At 45.1% G+C, this 23,960-nt stretch overlaps 1 protein-coding gene across 1 annotated transcript in view; it reads right to left on the bottom strand.

The window, feature by feature from the left end:
• Positions 1-11,164: 11,164 nt before the first annotated feature.
• The window catches only part of LOC126092850 (facilitated trehalose transporter Tret1-like), an 80,697-nt gene continuing 67,901 nt past the window's right edge, over positions 11,165-23,960 (bottom strand). Inside the window, exon 4 of the mRNA XM_049908580.1 lies at positions 11,165-12,090. Coding sequence (XP_049764537.1) covers positions 11,428-12,090 — 663 coding nt within the window. The 3' untranslated portion in view covers positions 11,165-11,427. The remainder of the gene's footprint in view (positions 12,091-23,960) is intronic.

The raw sequence follows: 23,960 nt of genomic DNA, 5'->3' as shown, positions 1-23,960 counted from the left end.
CATGTTTGAAATAAACGTTCTCCGTTATAAATGCTACCTTGCAATACCACGTCGCACATGAAAGTCGGATTTGTTTATGAAACAGTTACCAGTAATTAGATGGCAATATGGAAAATTCTCTCACTCAAAAATGTAGCACATCTGTTGATCAGGACACGATCCTTTCCATGGACAATGCTCCTATCCAGGAACACCGATTTACTTTACGAGGAAATTCCAAGATTTAATTCCGTATTTCATTTTCTTCATCTTTGACACGTATGGCCGTTAACATTTTCGTTATTGCTGCTATGTATAAGGAACGATTAGTAAGTTTCCGCTCGAAGGCCGTACAGGGTCGGTATGCCTGTGAGGCACAATCGCAGTGAGCATTGAGCCAATCATTACACCGACGCACCACGTTAAAGGTATCTGTTTGGTCAAACACCTTGTCCTGTAGCGTGAAGAACTTCGTAACTGCCTGACGTACATCCTCGTCCAACAGGAATCGTCGATCTTTCAAGGCCTTCCTTAAGGGACCAAAGCCGGGGAGAGATCACGGCCATTGGACGGGTGCTCGAGAGTCTCCCACTTGAGACTCCAAGTTGAGGTTGCCCTCCCAGATCGATTGGCGTCTTGTGTCGAATCGCGACCAGTTCGGAACTTGGCGCGCCATTCTGCAACAGTGGTTTTCGACAGACAGGCTGCCCCAAACACACCCTTTATTCTCCAATGGATGTCACCAGAGTTTGTCCTTTGGTGCCAAGGAAAGAATAACAACACGTGAGTCCTCTCTGCTTTTACCGCACGCACGTCGCAAAGAGACAAGTGGCTACAATTCGGTGCTTATATACCCACATCGGAGTCGAGGTACACGGTCTGAACAGAAGGGTCCGCACATTTATTAAGTCACATTAATATGGATTACATCCACCCTTCGCTTTTATGATGGCTTGAACTCTGCTGATTACGCTTCCAGGAAGTTGTCTGAAACGCATGTGAAGGAACTCACTGAAGAACCGAAACCAGAGAAGATAGTGATGCTGGACGGCTGGGTTCTGGAGCGAATGTGCAGAATCTGGGCAGGCCTGTCCATTTCATGAATGTTCACGTCCACAAACCGTTGCCTCACGCAGGCTACTTTGTCACAAGGTGGATTGTCGTGCTGCTGCCGACAAACATCGTCCCCGAACCATTCCTCTATTGTACAGAGTACACTATGCCGCAGAATGTGTTCATGTCCTTCAGCATTTAGTATTTTCTTGAGCGCAGTAAGGAGAACAAAAACTAACCACCGAAATCACAATCGTGTCATAACATCACCTACTCTCTATGTCACTGTTTGCACTATGCATTCGCAAACCCATACGCTTCTATCGGAGCAATACAGCTTACAGCGTGATTCATTACACCAAAAAATATCATCCACAGCGCTTAACATTGTGTGGTTTATGAGGAGCTGCTCGACTATTTTTCCCTATTTTTTTTAACATTCTACCCACTGTTATTGTGCTTGTTGGAGTGCTGGTAGCACTCTGGAACTCACAAATGACTCCTTGCTCTGATTTCCTGCGAGTTTTTACAACCAGCCGGCACAGTGCTCGACGGTTCGTGGCCATTAGTACATGACGTGTGCTTCGTTTGGCTCTGATTCTTATCTCAGTTTCCATTACGCAATTATGTCACCAGCAGTCGATTTAGGCTGATGTACAAGGGTTGTAACGTCCTTAATGGGTTTCTTACTCAGGTGATATCCAGTGAGAAGTCTAGGTAAGCTAAAATTGTCTGACCGGCCCATTCTGCTATTATTGCTTCTCCACTGACAACATAGTGTTCCCCACCTCAATTTTATACTGGCGGGTCTGCCTCTCGTAACACTGTGACGGGTGACCTGATACCTTTGCTCCGACACTGTACATTTGTATACTCGTAGACATACCTGCCACTCCCATTCCTCCTAGTTGAGAAACTCCACATCACGAAGAAGATTAAAAATGCCAGTTACAGCACACGACATAGCAGCCACTGCTAATAGAAGACCAACACGGATCCCCAGTTATGATTCCTTCGCATACCGCCCCCTTAAATGAAGTCCCTTCTTGTGAGATTTAAAACCTTCCCGGCGTACATATTGTTCCACAAAATTTCGGGCAGTTCGCCTGAAATTTTGTGGAACAAGTCCCTTCTTCTTCTTAAAAATGCTACAAAGTCTATCAATGAAAATCTCTCGGGATTCCAGCCCAGTTGCTTCATTGTGATACCTAGACTCTTCCACAAGTGTCATAATCATCATCATCTGGCGAAATATCGAGATATTGCCTACGTAACTGTAGTTGTGATTGGTGGCCTTCATCTCCACCTGCTTGCTGACACCACGACCAGTGGGCCGGTGGGTTGAGGGGGGGGGGGGGGACATCGTGGATGAAAGACAGCTGTGAGGTGGATGTCGACAGGCTGCACACCTTTTGTTTGTCCACACTTGGACTCTCCGCATTGATACCTCAATCGTGGCATCTTTCTACTGTTCTGTCAACCTACCTTACTGCACTGACTCCATACATCCTGTTAGCTCATAGATACTCTTCTGCTGCCTTGACTTACGTCAGCGATCGATGGTTACATACCTGGCACCTCTTGTAGAACACATATAGCGCTCCAAAGCGAATAGTGTGCCCTTTTAAAGGTGTGATTGATATTTTGCCGTGAACGAATTTTTGGAGGTATCGGTAGTACAGCTTGGAGAGATGTACAGAGCACATATGCGTACCAAATTCCGGTCCTCCCACCATAGTGGGAGAAGTAAAATTGCCCAAGTTATAGTGGAATCCCGCAACTCCTCCTCCAACCTCTCCCCTACACGCTGCACCCAAACAGACGAAATTCAGTTCCATCGTTCTTGCGCCAACTCGATTCCGATTTCCATTCACACAGGACCTCAATGAAAAATACTTATTTCTGTTATGCTGCACTGTGCCACAGAAGTAGAAAAGTTGACTTCAGCTGTATTAACAGTACATAAAATAATTCTCACAAATCACTTTGACATTATATTGTCTTTCCTCACGCCCTGACGAAGACGTCATGAGCCAGCGTGTTAAATGAAACTGCTTCAACAAAGAAAGGCTGCTCATGTCACAGGGCAGCTACATAGAGAACGTGTGCTAGGTGTTACAGTGTGTTTAGCTTTAAAATAGCAACACTGTCTTCAGTCATATTGAATTTTCAGCCAGCGACTGTGTTATTGTGATTTTCGATGGCGAATGATAAAGAAACTTATTTATTTAACTCATTCATTCATTGGTGACACAACTACGAAAACTCTCCAGATCTTGAGGGGATGCCATGGACCGACAACTCTAGTACGTCAATGGTAATACGCACACCTATGTGCTTACATTCATGGGGAGGGTCTATCACACTTCCTTAGCTAGGTCTCGTACTATACTTATTGGTGGATGTATTTCCGTTAAGAAACGAGAAAACGTAATTATTATGAAGTGAGGTTCAAATCAAATTACTGATCCAATTTGTAACCAGTGGCATTCTTGTTTTACAGAAAAGTATTCAACAATGAAAGTACGGTAACACGAAGACTACACAGCCAAAACAGTTGTTAACTCTACTGCGCATGCCCATACTAATCAGAAAGATAAAAACTGTTAAAGGCGAAATTGCTTGTGTCACAAACGATTGGTGCGCAATTGCTTAGCAGGGTTAACTTCTCAGTTTGGAATACAACCATCATATTACTCATATTTCAATTGTTGGTTGCAACTGGAAGACAGTGTATTAAAATAAGTTCAGTAATAACTAATAGGCTTGTTACGACGTTCAGTCAGCAGATTTTCGTAACAAAGACAAAATTTGACCCCAGTAACTCGCCATCGTTATTAAGCGAAGTATTTGAGCCGATAGCACTTAGTGAAGGAAATGTAAGACAATGGTGCCGCTTGTTTAAGGAAGGTCGCCATATTTTCCGCCATATGAACAGCGAAATGACAGGCGCAGTGTCTGGAATGATAATCTCGTTGGACGTTCGAATATGAAAACCACTAATCTGAAATATCCTAATACTCACAGACGTGTTGAGGACTACATTGCTGAGAGTCGTGGCTAAAACTTCTAACTCTCACAAAGTGTATACGCAGTGGATGCAGAAAATGCCGACAAATACCTTCGCTTCAGAAATAACAAATCATTCCGTCGGGGACTTTTTTTCTTCATCTGTGGTCCTTATCCTGAACGCAGTAAACGTTACCTCTTTCTACACCTCAAAAACTAGATTGTCTCAAAAAGTTGTACGGAATTGATTAACTAAAAGCCGGAGTGTGGTTCTGGCTAAACATCCAAGCCGCCGAATTTTATGCATAAGACTCAAAAAAACTGGTTTCATCGTATAGCAAGTGTTTCGAATAACGTGGTAATTATAAACAAACGTAGTGTTAATTTTTCTAAATCATTAATAAATTTGGCATTCTTGTCAGTTGCTTTCATTTAATACTGATCAGTCCTTAATATTGATCCGCCCTTTTTAGCTTTAGTACATAAAAATAATGCAGGATGTCAAAAAGTATTTTAGTGAAGCGCTTTATTACTTCTTTAATTACAAATAGTAAGTTTTTAGTATAATAACAAAATACTGCCCTGGAAAAAGACTGAATACATAAAAAAGTAAATAAATAAAAGAATAATCTCACTCTTACAACAGATAATGTTTCCTGTGCGTTAATTAGAAAACATCTGTGGATCTAATTATGTCAACACATTTTATAGTTCTGAGGTTTATGTATGTAATTCATCGTAGAGACAATGTATAACACTGCTAAAAGTAGTCTGAATCTTTTGACAAAAAACGTCGTCCATGATCTGAGTGGAAGCGAACTCTACCGACAGACCTTCAGAGGTCTAAAGCATGAAGAACACAAAGTTAGTGCTTTTGCCTCTCCGGTATAGTTTTAACCCGCAAGCGAAAATAGCGAATGAAATAAACGAGAATGAAGTAAACGAGATGTCTAGGAAGAAACCATCCCGACATTCAAAGCAATTCGAATCCACGGAAAATACATATCTTGGTAGGCAAACTCGGATTTAATCATACTCTTTCGCAATGTAGTGAGGATGAATGTTACAAATTATTAGTGCCGACAAAGTACAAAAGAAGGAAGTACTGAGACGGTGGGGCATAAAATTTTGCAAGATGTATACCGGAAGAAGAGCCACATTAGTGGGATCAACAACGACTTTCAGGAGGAGCTAATTAATCTGTTGCTGAAGATACAGAAAGGAACCTAGTAGAGGTAGACAAAACTATTGAATACAGAACAGATGCTTTGTGTGTAATAGCTTCGTGGAGATGAGAGATTATCAGGATTAGGAGAAGATGGGAGAATGCATCAAACCAGACTAACGACTAGTGTATTTTAAAAGTGTCTGATTTTTTTAAATTTTCAGTAAATTTAAGAGAGTGAAGTTAGTCAGAATATTACTTAGTTATTGTTCCTAGCGCGATGGGGGGGGGGGGGGGGCGGGGGGGGCGGAGAGTGGGGAAGTTCATCGCATCTGTTGGCTTATGTTACCTAGTATTGAGTGTTAGTCATTACATTAGAAAAACAGAGATCGTTTCCATTCGCTATTTCTCACAAAAGTGCTCAGACTCAACAGGACGTAAGACAAAAATGAGGCCATTCTCCTTTATATTTAAACGTACACGCCGAAGAAGGTATGTTGGAAATACAATGAATGGTCAGGAGTGGAATAAAATTCATTTTGAATAGGTACCAATGATAAGATTTGATAGTGTCATAGGAATACACAATGAAAACGTGAGACATTTACGGAGTTGTTGAACTGAATGAATCTTCCAATCGGGATAGGGTTGAGAGTAAAGCGAATAAAGACGATGGTATCTGGGAGCTGCAGAGATGAGACTGACCATAAATTTGGGGTCACATTGCAGACATATCAAGCTACCTTAGAAGCAAAATAACACATGATGGATGAACTACGTAGGATACAAGGAGCATACTGGCAGAGGCCGAGGGGAATTCCCTCGATAAATAAAGATACGGGTAACAAGTATAAGACTTAGTTTGAGGAAGATATTTCTGGCAGTGCGCGTCTAAAGTACAGCAGTGTATGGACGGGAATCATGGACTATGAGAAAAACGGAAAGAGAACAGAATAAAAGAGGATGGAAGATTAGGGTTTAATGTCCCGTCGACAACTTGGGGTTAGAGACGACGAACAAATTCGGACTATTTTTGTTAGGGATGGGGAATAAAATCGGCCGTATTCATTCGAAGGAATCATCCCGGGTTTGCTTGGAGCGATGTAACTAGAATGTGGAAAACCTAAATTTGGACGACCGTGAACGCATTTGAGATGCTGTCCTCCAGAATGCGTGTCCATAGTGCTAACCACTGCACCAGCTGGCACGGTCGAAGGGAAGAGACTCGAAACGTTTAAGATGTTGTCTTACAGAAAAATGTGCTAAAAATTAAGTGGAATGATAAGGTAAGAAATGAGAGGTTTTGCGCAGAAACGGTGAAGAAATGGTTCAAATGGCTCTGAGCACTATGGGACTTAACATCTGTGGTCATCAGTCCCCTAGAACTTAGAACTACTTAAACCTAACTAACCTAAGGACAGCACACAACACCCAGTCATCACGAGGCAGAGAAAGGTGAGGAAATGATTAAATGAAAACAAGGTGAAGAAATGATTAAATGAAAACAGTAACTAGATAGTGATTCCCAACCTTTCTGAGAACATTACCGCTGAGTGCAATCATTTATTAGCTAGTACGCCCCCCCCCCCCCTCTTGCACCCACCATTATCAATATCACCCTCTGACTAAACTTTAGAATGGGAAAGGACACTTTCACTTTTGAAATGACGAAAGAAAAATTGTGTTTATTTATTGTAACTGTTTCACTGAACCACTAGCTAATGAGTCAATGAGACAACTTTACGGCTTATTTCTAACAACTCTTTTTCATAGAATGATGAGGCAATTCTGTTACTTATAACTCTTCCTCAGAAAGGTGGACACTTATTACGAAATATCAGTCCTCTGCAACCCTCTAGCCCCTAGTGACAATTGCTTCATGCAGAGCCCTTACTCCCATTTAAAACCAACCAAATTAAATTATGTGCACTATTGTTACGCCTACTGATTGTAAGTCACTTGACTGCTCGTCTCCGTAATTCTGAACTCGCAGAAATCGAAAGTCGTCAGACTGCTTTGTATAATCAACTGCACTGATAATAATAATTCAGTGTAGGCCCTACAGCAGCGTTGTAATCATTGCACAGTTACTGTAGTATTGTGCTGTCAATTAGTTTATTTATTGTTACAATTGTAATTGCTGGTCTATTGCGGGAAGTATTTACAACTCGGAGAGGTCAATTTTATGAAATACTCAAGGTTGGTTGGGTTGGGTTGTTTGGGGAAGAAAACCAGACAACGAGGTCATTGGTCTCATCGGATTAGGGAATGACGGGGAATGAAGTCGGCCGTGCCCTTTCAAAGGAACCATCCCGGCATTTGCCTGGAGCGATTTAGGGAAATCACGGAAAACCTAAATCAGGATGGCCGGACGCGGGATTGAACCGTCGTCCTCCCGAATGCGAGTCCAGTGTGCTAGCCACTGCGCCACCACGCTCTGTCTGAAATACTCAAGGACGTCATGTAAGCGTCTATTCTGCTGTCATAGATGCATGGTACAAAGTATGTGTGTACTGGGTGGATTATGTGAGGAAGATGTTTGTCATACATTCATTTCACAAGCTGTAACCCCATCACATTGCGACACGAATCTACGCTAGTATTAAAAAAAGTGGGAACTTGCGTAATAATTATTACGATCTTACGAAATAGTAATGAGAGTGACGATGTTTTAAATAAAATTTCGTTTCCTAATGGAAAGACAACTGAAACTTTTTGTTTTTACCCCTCACGTAACTACATTTTACCCCTCAATTGGTAATTACTCCCATATTGGAAATCACTGCATTAGAAGAAAGGACCAGATGATAGGAGTTGTGTTAAGGCATCAGGGAATACCATTCATGATACTAGAGTGTCCCGGAGAGGGGATATTCTCTAGAAGAAGAAAGACACTGGAATATATACAGCGTATCCCAGTTCTGTTAGGACTGCTTATGTAAAATTCCAAACTATAATGTTATCTGGTGGCGGGGTGTGACACTGTAATGCTCCACTGTGGCAGGCGTCCTGGCTACAAATGTAACAGACCGTGTCTGACACTTATCGGAAAATGGCTGTGGATCAGCGAGGCAGAACCAAGTTTTATGAGTGCTACATCGTATGTGGGCGAGAACACATCGAACTTGACCCGCATACCGAGAAGCAGGTTCTTGGTCGCTCATCCGCAGCAATGACCCAACCCACTAAGTGGCCAGCAAATGGGTCACAGTCCCAATAAACCACCTTATTCGCCAGATTTGGTACCAGCCGGCTTCTGGTTGTTCCCCAAACTGACGTTGGCAATGAAAGGACACAAAGCAATTGAGGACCTCCAAGAAAACTGTATTGAAGTATTAAATGAAGTTCCAAAAAAAATGACTTTAGTGTCTGTTTCAAAACGATTTTAAAAAGATTTTAGCTGGGAAGAGTAATAGTGGATGATATGTACTGCTCAACAGAAATTAGGAAAAGAGCTGCAATGACAAAAGAAGGATTCAAGAGGAAACAGAAATTACTTTGTGAACCACTAAACAAAGGACTGAGGAGAAGACTTGCCAATATGGTGCGGAGACCTGGACATTGAGGGAGGAAGACAAAAGTAGATTGGAGGCACTAGAGATGTGGATATGGAGAAGAATGGCAAAAGTGAAATGGGATGACCGAGTAATGAATGAAGAAGTATTAAGAAGAGTTGGAGAAGAAATAAACGTGATGAAAGTCATCAAAAAGAGAAAATGGAACTGGATTGGACATGGTTTGACTAGGGACTGTTTATTGAACGAAGGAATAGAAGGAATGGTGGAAGGAAAAAGGGGAAGAGGAAAAAATGCTGGACGGTATCAAAGGAGGCTAAATTCAGAAATGAAAGGCTAGCTATGGACAGACAAAAGTGGAAGAGGCTTAACCAATGACAAGACCTGTCATAAGGCAGAATACCATACTACTACTACTTAGCTGTATGTTGATTCCTGGTGAGACTATTTTGAGTAAATACAGTGAACTTAATCCACATGCCAGGGTAGCCGAGAGCGCTAACGCGCTTCTTCCTGGACTCGGGTAGGCGCGCCGGCCCCAGATCGAATCCGCCCGGCGGATTAACGACGAGGGCCGATGTGCCGGCCAGCCTGGATGTGGTTTTTAGGCAGTTTTCCACATCCCGCTAGGTGAATACCAGGCTGGTCCCCATGTCCCGCTGACATCTGAACACGGCTCGCAGACATCTGAACACATTCGCACTATTCCATGGATTCCACTCGATGCAGACAGTTGGGGTCCACTAATACCATCCCGGGGGGTACGGGTTGGTGGCAGGAAGGGCATCCGGCCACCCCTTAACCATTAACATGTCAAATCCGATTAACGATGGCTAACCCTGCGTAACTGCGGGACAAGGCTCAAGCGATAGAACAGTGAACTTAATCCATGACTTTTACAGTTCATAGACACAGTACTAGCGGAAATGGGATAGACTGCACAGCCAAGAAATAACTGGACAGTGAGTGTGTTACTTTGAGATGAAGTGATTGTACAATGGGGTTACATTAAATGAGTCAGAAATAAAAAGAAAGGTCCTCGTAGCATAACTGGCACCATCCAGAATGTGACTCTTCAGGCTTTCCCAGCGGATATGTTGTAAATAGTCTTCACGGGTCTGCCGCCGGATGACGTTGTGCAAATCCCACAATATTTCCTCGGAGCAACTGTCCAACATCATCAGGTGGTTGAACTTCGCTGGAGACTGACAAGATCCGCATTTCGACGCCGCTGTATATAGAGCACGGGCGTGAAGACTGCGCAGACGCGGGAACCACGCATGCGCAAAATTTTGCAGATAGATGGCGCCAGAGTCAAACGCCCTCTGCCGGGAAACGCAGAGCGGCCGTTCTGCGCGTGTGCTGACGCTGTGTTTACTAACATGCTGCCAAAGTTATAATGGGTCTATTAGAGCTTTCGATAACAGACCGGTCATAACTTTGGCAGCATGTTAGTAAACACAGCGTCAGCACACGCGCAGAACGGCCGCTCTGCGTTTCCCGGCAGAGGGCGTTTGGTCTGGCGCCATCTATCTGCAAATTTTTGGTTCCCACGCCTGCGCAATCTTCACGCGCGTGCTCTATATACAGCGGCGTCGACATGCGGCTCTTGCCCCTCCTTTCCTCTGTCCTTTTCCCGGGCTCCCTCTCCCCCCTTCCATCCTCTTTTTTTCCCCACCTCCCCTCTCTTTGACCCCTTCTCTCCCCCGAGTCCTTTTGCATTTCCCTCCTCTGCCTTTTCCCATTCCCTCTCGCGTCTGCCCTGCCCCTCTTCCCCTTTATGAGTCCTCTCCCTCCGTTGGTCCCCCCCCCTTTTTCGTTTTCTTCCTCTCCTCCCTCCTTGTTTTCCTTGTTTTTCCCCCTCCTCCAGCCCCCCCCCCCCATCTGCCCTTGGCTAGGGAGTGTCATCTTTGTGCCGACATTTTCGTGCAGTGTTTTCCAGTGAGTGTTTTACAATGAGTGTTCCGTGTTGTGTATGTTTCGGGAAGTGTTGCGAACGGCCATCATACTGTCGCTGGGTGTGATTTTTTTATCTCTTGCGAACAGAAACCAGTCTGTCGCCATGTTTTTTAAATGTGTGTCTACTATGTTACTTGTCTGATTCCTGTGTATTTTATTAACATTGCCAACCCCTTTGCTTTCTGTTTGAACTTTCCACAATTTTCCGCCCTTTTGCACTTTAAGTCACCGTTTTATCGCCTGTTTTTCTTGTTTCTTATCTTCTTCCGTTTTTAAAAATAAATCTGTATGCTGTAGAGCAGCGTACTAAGCTGCTGCCAGACCGCACCCTTCAGGGGAATTGAAAATCAATAAAGGAAAAAAAATGCGGATCTTGTCAGTCGTACCTAGCCACCAGCGAGGTTCAACCACCTGATGATGTCGGACAGTTGCTCCGAGGAAATATTGTGGGATTTGCACAACGTCGTCTGGCGGCAGACCCGTGAGGACTATTTACACCATCCAGAATGTCGTATCGAAATTGCCTTTGACGTAATGTACGTTACGACACAGCGTCTCGTTTTGCAGAAATTTCTGATTGGTCTCTGAAGTTTTGTCAGTAAATTTCGCTCACACTCGCATACATAAGAATTCACAGTGTTATGAGAATGGTTCGTGGATGTCGTGCACCATCTATAACGAACTCGTTCCTTCGAGTAAGGTTCATCCTCGCTGGCCAGGTCAGTGGTCCTCGGTCCCACAGAGTGGTCACGCTTTCTCTGACTGTGCGACGGGATCGTACATTTCGTGGCGCGCAGACTTCTTCGCGCCACCGTTCAGCTCCGCCACGATGTCGGCAATCGGCCGACCCTTCGTCTCTGGCAGAAAGAAGAAGATGTAGACGTTGGAGGCCAGGGTGCAGGCGGCAAACAGCCAGTAGGAGCCGTAGATGTCCAGCCAGGCGAGCATGTACACGTAGGCCTTGAGCACCGCGAAGGCGGCCAGCAGGAAGGTGGGGATGCCGATGGAGATGGCGATGTGCGCCATGCCGGGCGCGAACATCTCGTTGAGGATGACGAAGACGAGCGCGGCGACGCCCAGGTTGCAGGCGGCGACGAAGAGCGAGAGCGACGCCACGGGCAGCCACCAGACGGGCGAGACGTCGAGGCCGAGCCGCTTGGCGTAGAAGTAGCCGCCGAGCGCGGCGAGGGAGCCCGCGACGGCGGCGTTGGAGGCGAGCAGCAGCGGGCGGCGGCCGGCGCGGTCCACCAGCTGCGAGGTGAGGGCGCTGGCGGCCAGCTGCAGCGCGGCCACCACCACGGCCGACCACGCCGCCGGCACGCTGCTGCCCGCCTCCGAGAACAGCTCCACCGCGTAGTTCATCACGACGAAGTTGCCGCACAGCTGCAGGTTCGCGATCAGCACCAGCACCTGCGGCAGCAAACAGTCCCGTGTCGCGTTTCAACAGCGTACGTCACCGCGCGTGTCAGCAAGTGGTTCAAATGGCTCTGAGCACTATGGGACTTAACACCCGAGGTCATCAGTCCCCTAGAACTTACAAGGGAATAGTCAGACTTGTCATGTCGAAACCTGTGTTGCTTTTTTTACCACTGTGAGTTAACATTGCAAGAAGTCTGTATGCAGAATTTTAGCTGCTGACATGACCTGGAAGTCTGTAAACAATTTTATGAAGTAAGACATTATTGTCGCATGGTTTCCGCGCTTATAACTGCCTCTTGTACAACCCTGACCTCTCTCGCTACGTTATACCAACGCCATCTAGGGACAAGGTGGCATTACCTACGCACCGCTCTCTCGCCACAGCAGTGAGAGAGCCGATTCCCCCAGTCAAAGCGATCGTATGATAATGAAACATTCGTTGACAAACATGGCTGATATGTTATCTACATCATTCTTTCCAAATAGCTATGAAATAGACACAAATAAATATACGGTTTACAACACGTCCAAATTTTATTTCTTGTAATTACCGCAAAAATGCGAAATATTGATACAATGTTCAAAACATAGGTTTTTTGTGCATCAAGAACATACAAGCAAAGACTACATATGGAAGCCCTGCGAATCACAGACGTTGTTAGATGTCTGTAGACATAACTGGGCTGGTGTTAGGAATGAATCAGGCCTAGTATCAGTATATTTCGACGAGTGCCACACATATTTAATCAAATTCTGAAACCGTAGGGAGGAAAATTGATAATGTACTACTGACCGCAGCTTGAGAATATTGTCACGGTTATAGACAGGAAATTGCAATGATCTGCACACAATAATTTTCTGTTAGTTTTCTGCAAAATGTCTTCCACTGACGGAAAAATTCTCTGTCTGAAGGTTGAATTACGTTCGTCGTGCCGGGTGGAATCTGAAGTATCTCTACTTCTTTGTCAGGGTGGGCTCGAAATACAGCTTTTAATGAATCAGACCTTTTATGACCTGACCACGAATCTAGAAGAAGAGATTTGTTCCCGCAGAACGGAAGAAAAGCATGACACATGAAAAGTATAACATTTTCATTTCCCATTTTTCCAGACTTCGATGCGTCTACCACAAGACTGTTTGCGTAGAACATTGTTCTTTTGACACGTGGTCCAAAACGTCCAGTTGGTTCTTGAAGACACACATATAGTTTAGGTAGCAATGAACCATCCACACTAATTATGGGCATTGTAGTATATGAATGGGTGAGTGCAGTCGTGGACTGCGCAATCGCCTCAATATGTTTTTCCCCTTTGAATGACAGTGTTCTTTCCGCACGCATTTCTTTTTGAAAACCTGACTGATCTGCACTGTACACGTACGATTCACTAAAACTAGCGATCTCATTTTTTGCATTCGTAAGAAAAGCTCGATACAAATTTTGTTATTTTTCTTGCCACAATTTTATGTGATCTTTTGAAGCGACTAATCGACTTCGAGAAGCTGTAAATTCTTTAGCGCCTATCGCGTTGGCAATCTCTAACGCCCAATCACGCAAAGTTGTATCGCTGACACTAAATGACTGTTGTCTGGCATCGGTAAATAGCTCAAAAAGTCGCGCATTTATCTCCGTCGCAATTTCCAGTCGACTCTTACGTCGTACAGTGACTTCCTTTTTCCATCTATACAATTCACGTTCAGAGCGGACAAACAGTACTGACACGTAGGCGTTTCTTACCACTTTCGTTCAACCAATACGACACCGCTTTTTCTTTATCTGATAAGGTAATTGTAGTTGCTGGTGTTACTTTCGGAGATAATTGATGATGGTACGTGGCACTATCACTCGAAGAGTCTTCATGAGTCCAACTTTCGTCGGTGTCTTCGCCGTCTGTAGATTCACAGTCTGCAATATCGAGTGTTTCAGTTGTTTATAGCCACATGTCTACGCCATTTACATGCTCGTCTAGAAGTTTAACAACCATGTCGCACAACACATAGTCTTCACGCGTGTTTTCTGTTGATTGCTTCATTTGGTGTCTGTGGTATATCTCCATGGAAAGCAGCAAAACATTTACAGGGTTCGCCATCACCTGTGAGGGGAGATTGAATGTTCATCGTAAAGTGGCTTGCGGAGTATAGATGAACATGTACAGAATATCTTTCACATCTCTAACCAGTTTCAGGACGGTATGTTTCGAAATACGTACCAGAAATTGAAAGGACGTGCATGCCACAGAAACGAATATTCGTTTCCCCTTTCCACCAAAACCGTGCAGCGATATTCGTCTTTAATGAACGCCGCGATAAGACGGCCGCACTTCCCGACCATACGCACGACGCTCGCGACTCGCCATTTCCAGGGGTGGCCAGCTGTCACTGCAAGCGCCAAGCAGGAAACACAGCCATGTTCGTGATTTTTTTTAGGTGACTTCCAGTTCATGTTAGCAGCTACAATTTTGCATACGGACCTTTTGCACAGTTAAATAACAGTGCTAAAAAAAGCAATACATGTTTCGAACCTGCGATCGTAGCAGCAGCGCGGTTCCTGACTGAAGCGGCTAGAACCGCTCGGCCACAGCGGACGACGAGGAGGTTATCATTGCAGGTTGATATATCTCGCACACAGTGTCATCGTGTACTGAAAGATATGAAATTAAAAGAGTATCGTGTGACTATAGTGCAAGAGTTGAAATCTGAGGACCAGGAGAAAAGAGTTCATTATTGCAACTAGCTGTTAACATTAGTTGATAACGATTACTAGGACCACTTGCTTCACTTCATGTCAGATGAGACAGGGTTTCATTTGTCAGGTTATTTCAACTCCCAGAATTGCAAATACAGGTCGCAGGACAACCCTCATATATTCTGCATGGAGAACCTCTCCAATCAGAGAAGATTCGAACGTTAGACGTACCTGTTTTATGTGGGATACCCTTTGTAATTGAATTTAATTCGTAAGTGGTAATAGCGTTGTTGCGGGAAGTGCCATCGCTCCGATAACCTAATTAAAAAAAAAGTTTCAAATGGCTCTGAGCACTATGAGACTTACTATCTGAGGTCATCAGTCCCCCAGAACTTAGAACTACTTCAACCTAACTAACCTAAGGACATAACATACAGGGTTATTACAAATGATTGAAGCGATTTCACAGCTCTACAATAACTTTATTATTTGAGATATTTTCAAAATGCTTTGCACACACATACAAAAACTCAAAAAGTTATTTTAGGCATTCACAAATGTTCGATATGTGCCCCTTTAGTGATTCGGCAGACATCAAGCCGATAATCAAGTTCCTCCCACACTCGGCGCAGCATGTCCCCATCAATGAGTTCGAAAGCATCGTTGATGCGAACTCACAGTTCTGGCACGTTTCTTGGTAGAGGAGGTTTAAACACTGAATCTTTCACATAACCCCACAGAAAGAAATCGCATGCGGTTAAGTCGTGAGAGCGTGGAGGCCATGACATGAATTGCTGATAATGATCTCCACCACGACCGATCCAACGCTTTTCCAATCTCCTGTTTAAGATATGCCGAACATCATGATGGAAGTGCGGTGGAGCACCATCCTGTTGAAAGATGAAGTTGGCGCTGTCGGTCTCCAGTTGTGGCATGAGCCAATTTTCTGCGGGCTACGCGCGAAACTTGCCCGCACGCGTTCAACCGTTTCTTCGCTCACTGCAGGCCGACCCGTTGATTTCCCCTTACAGAGGCATCCAGAAGCTTTAAACTGCGCATACCATCACCGAATGGAGTTAGCAGTTGGTGGATCTTTGTTGAACTTTGTCCTGAAGTGTCGTTGCACGGTTATGACTGACTGATGTGAGGGCATTTCAAGCACGACATACGCTTTCTAGGCTCCTGTCGCCATTTTGCCTCACTGCGCTCTCGAGCGCTCTGGCGGCAAAAACCTGAAGTGCGGCTCCAGCCGAACAAAACTTTATGAGTTTTTCTACGTATCTGTAGTTTGTCGTGACCATATGTCAATGAATGGAGCTACAGTGAATTTATGAAATCGCTCCAATCATTTGTAATAGCCCTGTATTCTGCATGGAGAAACTCTCCAATCAGAGAAGATTCGAACGTTAGACGTACCTGTTTTATGTCGGATACCCTTTGTAATTGAATTTAATTCGTAAGTGGTAAAAGCGTTGTTGCGGGAAGTGCCATCGCTCCGATAACCTAATTAAAAAAAAAAGTTTAAAATGGCTCTGAGCACTATGGGACTTACCATCTGAGGTCATCAGTCCCCTAGAACTTAGAACTACTTAAACCTAACTAACCTAAGGACATCACATACAACCATGCCCGAGGCAGGATTCGAACCTGCCACCGCAGCAGTCGCGCGGTACCAGACTGAAGCGCCCAGAACTGTTCGGCCACAGCGGCCGGCAACTAATTTAAACAAATGAAGAAAACAATCTCGATCGCAATGGAACATTAGTTTTCAATGTGTGTTTCACATGTCGTTTTCTTTGTACAATGTATTTAATTCCCTGTACCATCGGCTAAAACGTAATGTACGTATCTTGGGTCCTGTTGTCTGATGCCTGCCGCAGTTTCTACACTCATAGTTGCTCCCCGTTTGGCTGCGTTCACGTTTCCTCTCCTTTAAATTCAATAAAGGCGCCGACGTCTCGGGAAGTCTGCCGTCATTCATGTAACGTGTCCGATTGCTCCGCACTCGGCGTTATAGGCAGCGATAGCTGCTGCGTAGGCTGACGTTCGCCCCCGTAACTCTGATGCTGTTGTTCTCGGTCTGCAACATCCTGTATACTATACAGCATACATCGGAGGCTGTATAAAGGATTCCGGAAGACAATACACTGACGATGGAAGCTCGTGTCCGACACCGTCAGCTACAACGGTAGCAGAGCATCGCATTCACAGAAGACAAGGCCAGTCTATGCGGCAGCTAGCTCACCTGCTCCACTGCCGGTCGTGGCAGTAAGTCGCTATCACCGGGTATCAGTATTTCGACCTCCACGCCGTCCGTTCGCGTACAACGTCACCCTATCTGCCGTAAGGGAGGCAATGCGGTAGGAGCCGGCCTCTATAGTTACGACGCTCTGTATTATCGTTGAATGACACGGGTGACAACCTCATTTTGTTCCTCAAAATACCGTCTATATCCCATCGAAGTCTGTCGGTGTAATTTGGGAGTAACCTGTGTATAGGCCTACACTGTGTTTTAACTTGAGGCAACGAAATATCTCGAAACCGACGCTCCATACATGGACTAGTTCAAATGGCTCTGAGCACTATGGGACTTAACATCTGAGGTCATTAGTCCCCTACAACTTAGAACTACTTAAACCTAACTAACCTAAGTACATCACACACATCCATGACCGAGGCACGATTCGAACCTGCGACCGTAGCAGTCGCGCGGCTCCGGACTGAAGTGCCTAGAACCACTCGGCCACATCGGCCGGTTGGTTATACGTAAGAAGCTAATATTATTAAAGGGAAGGATTGTGCGTGTTACAACTAGCCATGTATTAAGCACACGTCAGATGGTCAATTTTGTATTTTCAAATCGGAACCCTGACATTTTATTGTATATACGTATTCTACACCGAAAAATTCGTACACTTTACTCAAACCATTGTTCCCCGTTCATGGTAGGAGGCGCTGTAATCGACAAGTATCAAGCGTGCCTGTTTGCGCAATTAAGAGCCAACGCATTTTACTCTGCATTTAATTTACGATGTAAATTTAAACCTTTCTGTTTTAACCGTTGATAACGATGTTCAAAAGTTACGTTTGTTGTTGTCGTCTTCAGTTCAGAGACTGGTTTGATGCAGCTCTCCATACTACTCTCTCCTGTGCAAGCTTCTTCATCTCTCAATACCTACTGCAACCTACATCCTTCTGAATATGCTTGGTTTATTCACCTCTTGGTCTCCCTCTTCGATTTTTACCCTCCACGCTGCCCTCCAATACTAAATTGGTGATCCCTTGACGCCTCATAATATGTCCTACCAACCGATCCCTTCTTCTAGTCAAGTTGTGCCACAAACTCCTCCCCAATTCAGTTCAATACCTCCTCATTAGTTGTGTGATCTACCCATCTAATCTTCAGTATTCTTCTGTAGCACCACATTTCGAAAGCTTGTATTTTCTTTTTGTCTTAACTATTTATCGTCCACGTTTCACTTCCATACATGGCTACTCTCCATACAAATACTTTCAGAAACGACTTCCTGACACTTAAATCTTTACTCGATGTTAACAAATTCCTCTTCTTCAGAAACGCTTTCCTTGCCATTGCCAGTCTACATTTTATATCCTCTCTACTTCGAACATCATTAGTTAGTTTGCTCCCCAAATAGCAAAACCCATTTACTACTTTAAGCGTCTCATTTCCTAATCTACACTCCTGGAAATTGAAATAAGAACACCGTGAATTCATTGTCCCAGGAAGGGGAAACTTTATTGACACATTCCTGGGGTCAGATACAACACATGATCACACTGACAGAACCACAGGCACATAGACACAGGCAACAGAGCATGCACAATGTCGGCACTAGTACAGTGTATATCCACCTTTCGCAGCAATGCAGGCTGCTATTCTCCCATGGAGACGATCGTAGAGATGCTGGATGTAGTCTTGTGGAACGGCTTGCCATGCCATTTCCACCTGGCGCCTCAGTTGGACCAGCGTTCGTGCTGGACGTGCAGACCGCGTGAGACGACGCTTCATCCAGTCCCAAACATGCTCAATGGGGGACAGATCCGGAGATCTTGCTGGCCAGGGTAGTTGACTTACACCTTCTAGAGCACGTTGGGTGGCACGGGATACATGTGGACGTGCATTGTCCTGTTGGAACAGCAAGTTCCCTTGCCGGTCTAGGAATGGTAGAACGATGGGTTCGATGACGGTTTGGATGTACCGTGCACTATTCAGTGTCCCCTCGACGATCACCAGTGGTGTACGGCCAGTGTAGGAGATCGCTCCCCACACCATGATGCCGGGTGTTGGCCCTGTGTGCCTCGGCCGTATGCAGTCCTGATTGTGGTGCTCACCTGCACGCATACGACCATCATTGGCACCAAGGCAGAAACGACTCTCATCGCTGAAGACGACACGTCTCCATTCGTCCCTCCATTCACGCCTGGCGCGACACCACTGGAGGCGGGCTGCACGATGTTGGGGCGTGAGCGGAAGACGGCCTAACGGTGTGCGGGACCGTAGCCCAGCTTCATGGAGACGGTTGCGAATGGTCCTCGCCGATACCCCAGGAGCAACATTGTCCCTAATTTGCTGGGAAGTGGCGGTGCGGTCCCCTACGGCACTGCGTAGGATCCTACGGTCTTGGCTTGCATCCGTGCGTCGCTGCGGTCCGGTCCCAGGTCGACGGGCACGTGCACCTTCCGCCGACCACTGGCGACAACATCGATGTACTGTGGAGACCTCACGCCCCACGTGTTGAGCAATTCGGCGGTACGTCCACCCGGCCTCCCGCATGCCCACTGTACGCCCTCGCTCAAAGTCCGTCAACTGCACATACGGTTCACGTCCACGCTGTCGCGGCATGTTACCAGTGTTAAAGACTGCGATGGAGCTCCGTATGCCACGGCAAACTGGCTGACACTGACGGCGGTGGTGCACAAATGCTGCGCAGCTAGCGCCATTCGACGGCCAACACCGCGGTTCCTGGTGTGTCCGCTGTGCCGTGCGTGTGATCATTGCTTGTACAGCCCTCTCGCAGTGTCCGGAGCAAGTATGGTGGGTTTGACACACCGGTGTCAATGTGTTCTTTTTTCCATTTCCAGGAGTGTAATTCCTTTAGCATCACCCAATTTAATTCGGCTACATGTCATTATCCTCGTTTTGCTTTTGTTGATGTTCATCTTACGCCCTCCTTTCAAGACACTGTCCATTCCGTTCAGTTGCTCTTCCAAGTCCTTTGCAGTCTCTGACAGAATTACAATGTCATCGGCGAACCTCAAAGTTTTTATTTCTTGTCCATGGATTTTAATACCTACTCGGAATTTTTCTTTTGTTTCCTTTACTGCTTGCTCAATATACAGATTGAATAACATCGGGGAGAGGCTACAACCCTGTCTCACTCCCTTCCCAACCGCTGCTTCCCTTTCATGTCCCTCGACTCTTATAACTGCCATCTGGTTTCTGTACAAATTGTAAATAGCCTTTCGCTCCCTGTATTTTACCCCTGCCACCTTTAGAATTTGAAAGAGAGTATTCCAGTCAACATTGTCAAAAGCTTTCTCTAAGTCTACAAATGCTAGAAACGTAGGTTTGCCTTTCTTTAATCTTTCTTCTAAGATAAGTCGTAAGGTCAGTATTGCCTCACGTGTTCCATTATTTCTACGGAATCCAAACTGATCTTCCCCGAGGTCGGGTTCTACTAGTTTTTCCATTCGTCTGTAAAGAATTCGTGTTAGTATTTTGCAGCTGTGGCTTATAAACTGATAGTTCAGTAATTTTCACATCTGTCAACACCTGCTTTCTTTGGGATTGGAATTATTATATTCTTCTTGAAGTCTGAGGGTATTTCGCCTGTTTCATACATCTTGCTCACCAGATGGTAGAGTTTTGTCAGGACTGGCTCTCCCAAGGCTGTCAGTAGTTCCAATGGAATGTTATCTCCTCCGGGGGCTTTGTTTCGACTCAGGCCTTTCAGTGCTCTGTCAAATTCTTCACGCAGAATCGTTTCTCCCATTTCATCTTCATCTACATCCTCTTCAATTTCCGAAATATTTTCGTCAAGTACATCGCCCTTGTATAGACCCTCTATATACTCCTTCCACCTTTCTGCTTTCCCTTCTTTGCTTAGAACTGGGTTTCCATCTGAGCTCTTGATGTTCATACAAGTGGTTCTCTTATCTCCAAAGGTCTATTTAATTTTCGTGTAGGCAGTATCTATCTTACCCCTAGTGAGATAAGCCTCTACATCCTTACATTTGTCCTCTAGCCATCCCTGCTTAGCCATTTTGCACTTCCTGTCGATCTCATTTTTGAGACGTTTGTATTCCTTTCTGCCTGCTTCATTTACTGCATTTTTATATTTTCTCCTTTCATCAATTACATTCAATATTTCTTCTGTTATCCAAGGATTTCTACTAGCCCTCGTCTTTTTACCTACTTGATCCTCTGCTGCCTTCACTACTTCATCCCTCAAAGCTACCCATTCTTCTTCTACTGTATTTCTTTCCCCCATTCCTGTCAATTGTTCCCTTATGCTCTCCCTGAAACTCTGTACAACCTCTGGTTCTTTCAGTTTATCCAAGTCCCATCTCCTTAAATTCCCACCTTTTTGCAGTTTCTTCAGTTTTAATCTACAGGTCATAACCAATAGATTGTGGTCAGAGTCCACATCTGCCCCTGGAAATGTCTTACAATTTAAAACCTGGTTCCTAAATCTCTGTCTTACCATTATGTAATCTATCTGATACCTTTTAGTATCTCCAGGGTTCTTCCATGTATACAACCTTCTATCATGATTCTTAAACCAAGTGTTAGCTATGATTAAGTTGTGCTCTGTGCAAAATTCTACCAGGCGGCTTCCTCTTTCATTTCTTAGCCCGAATCCATATTCACCTACTACGTTTCCTTCACTCCCTTTTCCTACACTCGAATTCCAGTCACCCATGACTATTAAATTTTCGTCTCCCTTCACTATCTGAATAATTTCTTTTATATCATCATACATTTCTTTAATTCTTCGTCATCTGCAGAGCTAGTTGGCATATAAACTTGTACTACTGTAGTAGCTTGGGCTTCGTATCTATCTTGGCCACAATAATGCGTTCACTATGCTGTTTGTAGTATCTTACCCGCATTCCTATTTTCCTATTCATTATTAAACCTACTCCTGCATTACCCGTATTTGACTTTATGGTTGGTTGGTTGGTTGGGGGAAGGAGACCAGACAGCGTGGTCATCGGTCTCATCGGATTAGGGAAGGATTGGGAAGGAAGTCGGCCGTGCCCTTTCAGAGGAACCATCCCGGCATTTGCCTGGAGTGATTTAGGAAAATCACGGAAAACCTAAATCAGGATGGCCGGACGCGGGATTGAACCGTCGTCCTCCCGAATGCGAGTCCAGTGTCTAACCACTGCGCCACCCCGCTCGGTTTTGACTTTATGATTATAACCCTGTAGTCACCTGACCAGAAGTCTTGTTCCTCCTGCCACCGAACTTCACTAATTCCCACTATATCTAACTTTAACCTATCCATTTCCCTTTTTAAATTTTCTAACCTACCCGCCCGATTAAGGGATCTGACATTCCACGCTCCGATCTGTAGAACGCCAGTTTTCTTTCTCCTGATAACGACATCCTCTTGAGTAGTCCCCGCCCGGAGATCCGAATGGGGGACAATTTTACCTCCGGAATATTTTACCCAAGAGGACGCCATCATCATTTAATCATACAGTAATGCTGCATGCCCTCGGGAAAAATTACGGCCGTAGTTTCCCCTTGCTTTCAGCCGTTCGCAGTACCAGCTCAGCAAGGCCGTTTTGGTTATTGTTACAAGACCAGATCAGTCAATCATCCAGACTGTTGCCCTTGCAACTACTGAAAAGGCTGCTGCCCCTCTTCAGGAATCACACGTTTGTCTGGCCTCTCAACAGATACCCCTCCATTGTGGTTGTACCTACGGTACGGCTATCTGTATCGCTGAGGCATGCAAGCCTCCCCACCAACGACAAGGTCCATGGTTCATGGGGGGAGGATTGTTAATACCACACATAAAACCCTCGTGTGTGCGCACCCAAAGATAGTTGGTGAGGCAACGGAATTTGAAGTGAGTCCTGTCAAACCACCAGAGCTCGAGGCTCGAATCACCCGATAGAGCTAGAAACGATGGCGTGGATCACCATGTTATAGGTACGAAAAGATCAGTCATGCAGCCCCACTGGGAAGCAGATCACACAGTCAACATTTGCCTCAACAGTTGTTGAAAATTTAGCACCGGGATTTTAGTAGCTAATCAGTAATCCTTTTGCAAACTAAGGATTAGGAATTTAACGAGAATACTGAAATTGATCTGACTAAAAACTCGCGTCTCAGAGCGATCAAGGCCTGCAGAGCTGCAGTTACCAACAGGAATTTACTGTGTCGCCCATCAGGAGCTAATGTTCTCCAATGAAGACCTGTGCCGCTACCTCCGCAGCCCAACAACCAGAGGCTTCTACTTCCGAATCTAAAACCTGGATGAACCTACTACTTCTTTTCTTAGCTTCACTTTGGATCAGCATAACAAACGCGCAAGACAGTTTGCTACACAGTCAAGTAGAAACAACAATTTATCTGCCAATCAGGCGAGAGATATTTTTAGTTTATATCTCCACTACATTAAAGATTTTAGGCTACCCAATGGAGCAGAAAGGAACTGACTTTCTATCATCCCCTCCTGACGAGATCACAAGAAAATTTTCCACGAACGATCACTAGAGGGAGAGAAAGACAAGGAGCACGGGTAACAGTGCATCTTTGCTCAATCCATTCTCCTGGCGCTAGCCTGTCAAGGAATGTGGATACTTTTACAGAATGTCCTTGCGTCATAGCTACAAAGAGGGTTTCTCTTTCCACTAACTAACCTGAGACGCGTCCAAGCATCTACCGAGAAGACACATTCGTTCAGCGCCAATTCTTCTGGCACCATCAGGTCGGCATGTCCTAAAGGATCAATCTCAAGACAAGAAAAAGGTACGTAACTATGTCCACGTCCAGTCTTGCCATCGCCTATAGCTCCGTGCCTGCAAGACATCTCTGAACTCACCTCAGACCACTGGAGGAACATGCAACTGTTATCTCGGACAACGCCGGAGGAGTGTCTCCGCCTATACAAAACTCCCTTCACAAAGACACGCCCCACCC

This window comes from Schistocerca cancellata, chromosome 7 (assembly GCF_023864275.1).
Source record: "Schistocerca cancellata isolate TAMUIC-IGC-003103 chromosome 7, iqSchCanc2.1, whole genome shotgun sequence".
NCBI classification, from domain to species: Eukaryota; Metazoa; Arthropoda; class Insecta; order Orthoptera; family Acrididae; genus Schistocerca; species Schistocerca cancellata.
Note: the sequence above shows the minus strand (reverse complement) of the source record. Positions and strands in the feature narration are given on the sequence as shown.